General features: G+C 38.0%; 1 protein-coding gene across 1 annotated transcript; it reads left to right on the top strand.

Annotated features, from left to right (window-relative positions):
- Window positions 1-200: 200 nt before the first annotated feature.
- Window positions 201-4,855, top strand: LOC137737226 (pyruvate kinase isozyme A, chloroplastic). Its single transcript, XM_068476650.2, has 6 exons — window positions 201-917; window positions 1,015-1,105; window positions 1,205-1,398; window positions 2,461-2,582; window positions 2,987-3,465; window positions 4,150-4,855. Exons 1-6 carry the CDS (start codon window positions 348-350, stop codon window positions 4,449-4,451), a joined length of 1,758 nt encoding a protein of 585 aa, XP_068332751.2. The 5' UTR covers window positions 201-347; the 3' UTR covers window positions 4,452-4,855.
- The last annotated feature ends 5,439 nt before the right edge of the window (window positions 4,856-10,294 follow it).

Raw genomic sequence — 10,294 nt, 5'->3', positions numbered from 1 at the left:
AAGTTTTTGTTAGATATTATTTGTGTTTAATTTTAAATAAAAATATTTAAAATAATTTCTGACCGCACAATATGTAATGAACGAACACGATTCACAGTTTTTCAGAATCCTCACAAAAAAGATCCGGCGAGGATTCGAATTCCCACCACTCACCCTAGGCCACGTCACCCAAATCGAACGACACCGTATCACTACCCATCAGTCCAGCTGCTTTTGTCCCTCCTTAATTGCCTCGCTTTGGAAACTCCTCCCAGAGCTCTCTCTCCTCTTCGGTAGCTCCGTCCACCCCTTTTAAACCCCCACCTTGTCCCTCCGTGACCGTTCACCGCCGCTCACCCCCAGTCACAATGTCGCAGTCCATACATCTCCTCAACCCGTCCAACCTCGCCATCTCAAAGCACCACTCCTCCTTCCTCTCCAACTTCAATCGCCGGTTGCCGGTCATCACCACCACCACCAAAACCACCGCCCCTTCTTTCCCAAAGCTCTCCATCAGAGCCTCCTCCTCCGATCCCGAGCCTTCCATTCTCGTTACCAAAAACGGCACGTCCTCCTCGGGGCTCCAATCCCCTCCTTCGCAATCCGACCATGCTCTCTCCAGCTCCATCGAGGTCGACGCCGTCACCGAAACTGAGCTCCGGGAGAACGGATTCCGTTCCACCAGGCGCACCAAGCTCGTATGCACCATCGGCCCCGCCACCTTCGGATTCGACCAGCTCGAATCTCTCGCCGTTGGCGGCATGAACGTAGCGCGCATCAACATGTGCCACGGCACGCGCGAGTGGCACCGCGAGGTCATTCAGCGCGTCAGGAGGCTCAACGAGGACAAGGGATACGCCGTCGCCATCATGATGGATACCGAAGGTAGCGAGATTCATATGGGTGATTTGGGTGGCGCTTCCTCCGCCAAAGCTGAGGTTTGTTTTTTTTCTTTCTCATTTCATCAAACACCTTGTGTGCATTGTTTCATGCTGCGTACTGATTGCCTGATTAGTTTGGTTTTGGAAAGTGCAGGATGGTGAAGTATGGACTTTCAGTGTCAGAGCTTTCGGCTCCACTCTGCCCGAACACACCATCAATGTGAATTATGAAGGTTTTGCCGAAGGTAAGTGAATTAGATCACCAAATTTCTCAATTTTTTTATTTTTTTCATCTTTGTTTTAGTAGAAATGGCGAAAATTGATGGATGATATGATGCTTGCAGATGTGAAAGTGGGGGATGAGCTGCTTGTGGATGGTGGGATGGTGAGATTCGAGGTGATCGAAAAGCTTGGTCCCGATGTTAAGTGTAAGTGTACCGATCCTGGTTTGTTGCTGCCTCGGGCTAATTTGACTTTCTGGAGGGACGGGAGTTTAGTGCGAGAACGTAATGCCATGCTTCCCACAATTTCGTCGAAGGTTTGCTCATTCTTTACCTTCTTTTACATAAGCAAAACATCGAGGGACTTATCATTTGATGTTTGTATTGAATTTCTAAATGTTTAAGTGTTGCATGTCACTTACATATATTTTTCTAACTATAAACTATATTGATTGATAACCAAGATGACTTTGACCTGTAATCCTGGTATGGGAATCCGCAGGGGCTGCATTACACTCTTTACATTGTTTTTCGAACCCTATTAGCAAGGCTTTCTAATGTTCAATCCGAATATTGGTACATTAGGTGTGTCCTTTTGGAATTCTCAAATTGTTCAAATTGAATTTTCGAAATGTAGATGCATCTCACATCCAGTGATTGTTCTGTTGCACATGCCGTTGTTTCAATTGGCAAAGCTTGTTCAAAACTAGTTAAATTATTTAATTCCATTACTCTGAAAAAGGAGAATAAGTTTTGAAAGTTTGAGCTAAGAGTCCAAGACAACTCTTTTATGTCATCTTTTGTTCAACTTTCCCATATGTTAATTTTCATTTTTAAAATCTTTTGTTTCTAACGATTCTAAAAATAAAAATACATTTTTTTCGGGTAAGCATGGCTTTATCATATTAGTCCTCTTTGATAACTGTATTATTGATTGGTAAGCATGGAGTTTTGGTTTCAGAGCATTAGTGTCTTCTGATATGAAGCATCCTTGCCTGCAGATTTAGTATCACAAAGATGGATCCTCTCTTGAGCAAGATTACAAAAAAGAAACCCAAATTTTCAATTTTTGCATAATTATTAATTCTTGTCACGATCTCAACTTGGTCATAAAGTGAAGTCTATTCTCCATTAACCCTGTCTGGACTCTGGAGTGTGGTCTGGTCTAACTTCGAGTCTTAAAACCATATCATGAATTGGCATTTGGAACTTTAAAAAGTGTCATTTGTGCTTGTATATGCTAGCGGTGACATGCATTTGTGATTGTTATTCATTTCTTATGTTCTTGTTAAAATCTACTTGTGTATTTCCACATAATAATATTGGTAAGTTCTTAAACTTATCTTTTGGTCTCACACTCGAGTTTTCAATATATTCAGGATTGGTTGGACATTGATTTTGGGATTGCAGAGGGTGTTGATTTTATTGCTGTATCTTTTGTCAAATCTGCGGAAGTGATTAATCATCTTAAAAGCTATATTGCTGCACGGTCTCGAGATAGGTAAAGTACTTAAGTATATAATATGTATATTACACGCATACCATACATATTATATTCTTGGTCATATGTTATCACACGATAATGAAGCCTCCTTTCAGTTGTTCCTACTAAGAATTAACTGCTCCTGTTGGTTCTTTCATTGTTAAGAGATTTGATATTTTATTGCACCTCCTATCTGCATTCTGTAATGCTTGGGGTCGGTGAATTTCTCTTCTATGTTGTTTTTGCAATCATTTTGATTCAATACTTAAAGGTTAAACACCTATATGTCGCTTGAATGGATATACAGAAACTAATATCATTCCTACTGATTATTTTTATTGTACTTTGGGACTTGGTTTTATAATCAAGATGCTTAACTTGTGTTGCTCCTTTAAGCCTATTTTTCTAATCATTTGGTGCAGCGACATTGCTGTCATTGCAAAGATAGAGAGTATTGACTCTCTAAAGAACCTGGAAGAGATCATCCGAGCATCTGATGGAGCAATGGTAGCAAGAGGAGATCTAGGTGCTCAGATACCACTGGAACAGGTCCCAGCAGCCCAGCAAAAGATTGTTCAAGTTTGTCGGCAGCTAAATAAGCCAGTCATTGTGGCTTCTCAATTACTTGAATCTATGATTGAATATCCTACACCGACTAGAGCTGAAGTGGCTGATGTTTCTGAAGCAGTGAGACAGCGCGCTGATGCTTTGATGCTTTCTGGTGAGTCGGCTATGGGCCAGTTCCCAGAAAAGTCATTGGCTGTTCTCAGAAGTGTTAGTCTGAGAATTGAAAGATGGTGGAGGGAAGAGAAACGTCATGAAGCTATGGAACTACCAACTATTGGATCTTCATTTTCTGACAGTATCTCAGAGCAGATTTGCATTTGTGCTGCCAAGATGGGTAAGTATTCACTAAATACGTTTATAAGTGAGCTAAGTTCAGCAGTTATCCATTTGTTTGCATATTTAATAGTACTATAGTTAGGGAACTCCTGGGTTGGTCGTGTCTCTCAATATAAACTACTTATAATACATCTACACTGAGAGTATCGATGTAAAAAGCTCCTCTATTCTCTTAGGGTTTATTTATGCCAGGATTTCCATCTAGTGTAATATAAATTGCGTCTTTCAGTATAAGTAATAACAAAAACAAATTCTCACTTATACCAAACTCGCACACCCACTTGAAAGTAATGTTGAGATAATCATATGTGATTTATACATTCTGGTAGCCACTTTACATCTGGATTGGTTTCTGACTTTCTTCAAGGTGTTTTCTTTTTCATATTGTGTAAAATGCACTTCCTTGTTGTACAGAAGCTGAACCAATATATCCAAATGACAAAAATATCATATTTTCTCTTACAATTTTTTTTTTAGATAGCATTTCGGTTGCAACTATTTTATACATTCTTGCATGCGTTCATTTATTCTCACCCTTCTCGTAAGATGGCTAATGAAGTTCAGAGGAATGAATATATTAGTATTGAGCCTATTGACCCTTTCTGTTGAATTATATTCTTGTTCTAGTCATTGCTTTTGCTGAATTTGGAACAATATCTTGATGTGAATTGCGATTTTGCAGCCAATAATTTGGAGGTAGATGCTCTTTTTGTCTATACAAAGACAGGCCACATGGCATCTCTCTTGTCTCGCTGCCGGCCAGACTGCCCAATCTTTGCTTTTACTAACACCACATCTGTACGGAGACGTCTAAACCTACAGTGGGGTCTGATACCATTTAGGGTAAGCTTCTCCGATGATATGGAGAGCAACCTTAATAAAACCTTGTCACTGCTCAAGGCCAGGAACTTGATCAAATCAGGCGACCTTGTTATTGCTGTCTCAGACATCTTGCAGTGCATCCAAGTTATGAATGTTCCTTGAAAACTGGATTTCGTTTAGCTTGGAAGCATTTTCTCAATCCTTCATTGCTACTGGTTGAAAGAAAAAGGGGGCAATCTGGAGGTGATTCAGCTTTCCCCTAATGATCTTCCCGGGCCCTTTTGAGAGGGTTTCTTTCTGCCACTTGAGCTGCCTGGTATTTTTCGTGATAATACCTTGTGAAATTAATTTGCTTAGTTAATTTTAGGGTTATGACGAGAACGGTATCGTTGAACGGCAGAGAAATATCTTTGTGTTTTTGCATTACGCATAATTTTTATATGCATTGTTTTGGTGTGTGTGTAAAAATTGGATCAAGCATGGTCAACAATAACCATTTTCAAGCTACTGTTTACGGTTTCTCATGTATTTGAAATAAGTGGACGCAATTGAATGTGTTAGGGTTACTCGTGTTTTTCATCTATGCATTCGAGTTCGGATCTCCTTTGTTTATGATCTAGTTGCTGCGTTGGCAAGGTGTTTAGCGAATATGGCCCTTCTCATGTTCGTGTGGGGGAGGAGGAAAGGGGGTGGGGGAATTGGATTACACGAAGATTACCTTTGAGTACTTCTCATTGCCTTTTCAGTACGATGATACCGTCGGCCGCAGAGCCGTGCAAATTGAGGAACCTCTGAACCACTCCGATGGCTTGGTTTGCATTCGCCACAACGACCCCAGGATCCGAGGATGAGCCATCAAAATGGATTCGGGTATGATTCAGTTAACGATGACTATAAAATTGTCGAAATTGCAGAGTTTTCTGTTAAGGTTGTGGGTTCTCAAGTCATCGTCTATAGCCTAAAATCCAACTCGTGGAAAATGATTCAAAGGTATATATTATGAATGTTTTTCTGTCTTTAGGTTTAGGGTACCATTATCGGACACATATTTTACAGTTGTGTGCAAAACATAGAAGTTAATACTTGCACTCCGCAATGCTACGTTGAGGAGACGTCATGGCATATATTGTTTCAACCTGGTTGCAGTGTCGCCAAGGGATGGAATATCTTGGTTATTTATTATAAGTTAAACAACAATGACTCTCCGGATGTGTATGGTTGTTGACCCTAAAAACTGCAAGACCTACGTGGCTCACAAGGTGAGTAACTATTGAGCTAACTGCGTTCTTGTGAATGCGCGTGTGCCAACTTGCAACCGAGCTTGGTCGGGCGACTAAAATAGATGTAGTTGTGATGGTGTCAAATGCGTTGCTAACTTCTACACCTGAATGACTACAGTCGAGGAAGGAACACATCTCAGCCTAGGGTTTTACAAACCTAAAGACAAGGTTGCCTTTTACTGTGAAGTTCAATAAAGGTTCGGCTTTCAATGTGCCGACCACTAAGTAACCTCATGAGTAATACCTTACTTTGCGCGAGACAGCTAATGAAGTGACCTCTATAGGCAAAGTAATTGATAACTCTTCACCGGTCGAGACTTGAATAGATAACCAAGCAATCATAAGCAGTGTTGTTAATCCAAACTAAAAATGCTCTTAAATCACTTGATTCTATGACTCTAGTATTGTTAATCCAAACTAAAGATGTCACCAATTGTCGACACAGTACTGTTTATTCAAACTGAAGATGTATTGACGAGGAGTTACGATAATTAGTATTTTTAGTAAGGTTTTTCACATTGAACGTTCTGAGTGATTTGTTGAGTTGAAAGAGCTTCTCACGTTAATAAGACTAACTATATGATAGAATAATGCACACCCATCACAAACTCGGAGTTTTCTCTTTGCCACGCTGCACTTCAAAAAAAAAAAAAAAAAAACACCCATGTATATTAATGGTGGATACCTGGCACGCTACAACGAAAGATAGACGTTCATTCATTTCACGAACTCTCCTCATCTACAGGGGCGTAACACTACAGTGACATCTTGTGTCATTAATGTATACAAAAACACGTAAAAAAAAAACCTAACGTATGTTCTTATATTATTGACACGGGACAACTAGTGTCATATAAGTTCTTCTCCACACATATATGCATGAATATGATACTTTTTATATGAAAACTGTATATACGAATCGTTTTATGCGTATATGCCATACAGATTGATATATCATAAATTCTTTGCTTACATTAATTCTTGCTGAAGTGGAGTTGCTCGTGCTCATGCTTCTCTGTGAGAGTGACCACTTTTTTAGCCACTGTATGATTAAGCTCTCTGACTTTTCTCAACTCACACACAAATAAAGCACGCAGAATATATCAATAAACAAGGAATGCACGAAAAAAATTAACAAGGGTAAAATTAGGGAGACAAAATTTTTAAATTAAATTTTTTGTAAATCAAATGATGCAGATGTTGATGATTAAATTATTACTGAAGTGTTAATTAACGTGCTTATTTCCTATTAGTGATACTACATTTAGTTTAAAATTTTGGTCTCCCTAGCATTATTCAATTAACAATAACTACACAGATGAAAGGCTTTTTTTTTATTTTTTTAAATTTACTATTATTAATCGAAAATTGAGAGTTTGAAACTATAAGGTAAGGGAAAATTTCAAACCTAGAATGGGGTAGAACCCAACACGCTATCCACCATCTTACTTTGATGAAAAATATGTTTTCAATAAATATAAATAAAATAGGACATCTCTTTCGAATTGGTGTATTCAAATTTTGTGGTGCTATTCATACGTGGTTTAGGCGAATAAATTACTATTCACAAATGAAAGGTTTCGCTATTATTAACATTGAGACATTTTGGAATAAAATTGCACACCTGCTATATATGCGCGCTAGCATGTGGTTGAGTTGGAAATAGTAAAGATGTTAGACAAACTAGTAGTTCAATGTTGGGCCGCTTCTCAGAATCTTGACATGATATCAAAAGATAATCCCTTGACAATGAGTAGTAGTCTAATTTGGAGACATCATTGGGTTGAACGTATTCATAATGTTGACATTTGAATTAAAGGCTTTCTCTAATCTATATCAGAAATACAAATTTAAGTTACACATGAGAACAAAAGGTGTTAGATTGTTTGTTCTAACAAACTTGTAACGACTTGTTAACATGTGTAACTTAAATTACACTTTTAACGCGTATCGAAGAAAACTCATTAAGAATCCTGTGGTTTAGAATATGATAGAACCGAACATCCTAGGCCCAACTTCATTTTGGGTTCAAACTTATTTTATACGAAGAACTACTGAACTTCACGTTGAGCAACAAAGCACCATTTGCATATCTTAATAGGAAAAGCACCATTGGATTTTTATATGGGCTTGGAAAAAATAACACACATTATTTTGAGCCCACATAAACGGAGTCGAACAACAACCAATTTCTGCCCACCAACTTATAAGTTGATTGTAGTTGTAGAGTCCTTGTAATTATGTCTTTAGGATACCATTATGGTTAAGATAATGCTAGAAAGATCAAATTTTTATATCAAATTTGTAAACAAAATGATATGTCATCAATAGGAAATAAACACGTCAACTGGAATCATTATAATTCTCTTCTGCCTTGGTAGTGCCAGTCTGTTTATTTTCTTTCTTTCTGGTCCTGTGGTATAGGCACATATTTTAGGACTGCTGTAGCAAAACATAGAAGTTGATACTTGCACTCCTCAATGCTACGTTGAGAAGACAATGGCGTACGTTGTTTCAACTTGGTTGCAGTGTGGCCCTTTTTTTCGCTTGAAAAAGTTAGAAAAATAGGAATCAGGAACACAAAAACGTTGACAGAAAAAGGAAGCTTAAGGCATTTGCGGTTTCTTGTATTTCCTGCAACATTTCCTCTGCAAAGTGCCAAGGAATCTCATATCTCTAATATATAACAAGCTTTTACTCTTCTACGTACATATGTTTATCTTCTAGATTCCTCCGAAGAGGCGCATGAGTTCACATACTTGTAATTACACCTATAAATTCACAGTCGAGAGTTATGATTCTCTACAATTTTTATGAATCACCATCAAGAAGACAAAGGCTCCCAACCAAGACGGTTTCAAAGTAAAGGGCCAGACCAGAATTAGTTGGCCTGGTACTGGTAGTAGCGCCGGTGGAGTTTGGTTATAGGGAAAAAGATCTTATCACTAATTCAGCTTATGACCTTCAATCATGGGTAGGGATATTTATATGCATAGAGTTACATATCGTTTTCCTCTCACGTGTGCCTACATTAAATCTACGTACGTATTGTTTGAGAAAAATTACATACGCAAAATGAGCGGCCTAATACGTTGTTATGTGCAAGATATTTTCATGAACGTGGAATATGTTGTGTTGCAGGCCCTCGAATCATAACTAAAACTCTCTAACAACCCTACTTGAATCATATGAAACCCATGCATTTACAATTGGTGACAGCTAGGCAAAGTGTGCACCTTTTGTCCTCTCCTTCTTGTGTTCATCTCTTTTATATTTATTAGAGGAATGAAGATTAAAATCAATATATATGTCCAGTAAATATGATTTGGGCAATTGATTTTAGAAAAAGGAGACATAATAATCTTTGATTTTTTTTTGGGGGGGGGGGGGGTGGGGTGGTGGATGAGCTAAATACAGGACAATGAGTCAATGGCTTCGCCTTGAGCCTTCTCCCAAGTGCAAAAGCTAGAGTGGCATCACACTCCATCTTCCTAATTCAAAGGGTCCACTTATATGATGCGAATTGCCATCATAATTCAAAAGGGAAAAAAGGTTTTGGAGGTGACTTGAAAACTCATATTGCTACTTTGGCAATTTTTTGGGAAGCTTCCAAACTTTTCTCTTTTTCCTTGGAGGGATAGGAAGGAAAAACCTTTCATTTCAATAACCCTTCTATAGTTAGAGCCGGTCCAGAAGTAGGGCGAACAATACATAAGTCCTGGGTCTCACTTTGAAGCCGACCTCATATTTTCTATGCTCTTATGTTACATATATTCTAAAAATATACTCATTCATTATATCCTTAACTAAAGAGAAGGTAAAGACCAAAATTTTTCCTTGTTCTCATAAACTTAACATGATGTGTCTTAAATTGATATTGTTGGGAAAGTGATTGGTTGATTAGATTGTAAAGTTTTCTATTTTCACTCGGTTATTATGAAAAATCCTATTACTATGCTAAATCAGTAAGATCTCATTGCATTTTCATCTTAGGCCTCCATTTGCATCGAGACATCTAAGAGTCAATAAAATAGATAACTCGATTTTTATTTAAAATAAATAAATAAATAAAAAAGGACACGAAATGATACAATTTTCTTATTCTCTCTTCATTATACAACTTCATGTCACCTTATCAAAGTTTTTCTCACTAAAAGGTGGGTTTATTTGAAGAAATTATAATAATGATTAGGACAAAATGGGCTATCACTACTAATGTGAATTGGAGATCCTCGTTAAACCCAAAAAATGCCATGGAAATAAAAACAATGCTTGTCAAACAGAACAGGAACATATTAAGAAAATATGTGGTGGCTTTAACACTCGATGATATCTTGGCAATTGGCACCATCAGTGGGCGTCCTACTGTATCAAATCCACATATAACTTAACTTCTAGTATTCTGGACTGCTTCAACGAATCAACCCATCAGCAAAACACCATCATGAAGCAGTTAATTATACAATTATTGTAAAACAGTAACCTAAACCTCATCATAATAATAATTAAAAATACCATTTTAAAAAACTAATATAGGAAACAAGATCAAGGGCAATTGGTCAGATCGGCTTTTACCAGGGGAAAAAAGCAGAAGAAAAATGCAGGACCCAGCAAGAGAATAAAACTGGCAATGGTCCAAGCAGATGGGTTGTGGTGTTGGGTGGACAAAGACAAGGCCATCATTTCACGTATAGCTTTTCTTACCCCTAGCTCCTTTATGTCCTC

The sequence above is a fragment of the Pyrus communis genome, chromosome 13, assembly GCF_041283825.1.
Source record: "Pyrus communis isolate YQ-2024b chromosome 13, ASM4128382v1, whole genome shotgun sequence".
NCBI classification, from domain to species: domain Eukaryota; kingdom Viridiplantae; phylum Streptophyta; class Magnoliopsida; order Rosales; family Rosaceae; genus Pyrus; species Pyrus communis.
Note: the sequence above shows the minus strand (reverse complement) of the source record. Positions and strands in the feature narration are given on the sequence as shown.

Coding starts and splice junctions, on each gene's coding strand:
- LOC137737226 (XM_068476650.2), top strand. CDS start 348: ATGTCGCAGTCCATACATCTCCTCAACCCGTCCAACCTCGCCATCTCA. Junction 918..1,014: donor CTTCCTCCGCCAAAGCTGAG/GTTTGTTTTTTT, acceptor TGGAAAGTGCAG/GATGGTGAAGTATGGACTTT. Junction 1,106..1,204: donor TTATGAAGGTTTTGCCGAAG/GTAAGTGAATTA, acceptor TGATGCTTGCAG/ATGTGAAAGTGGGGGATGAG.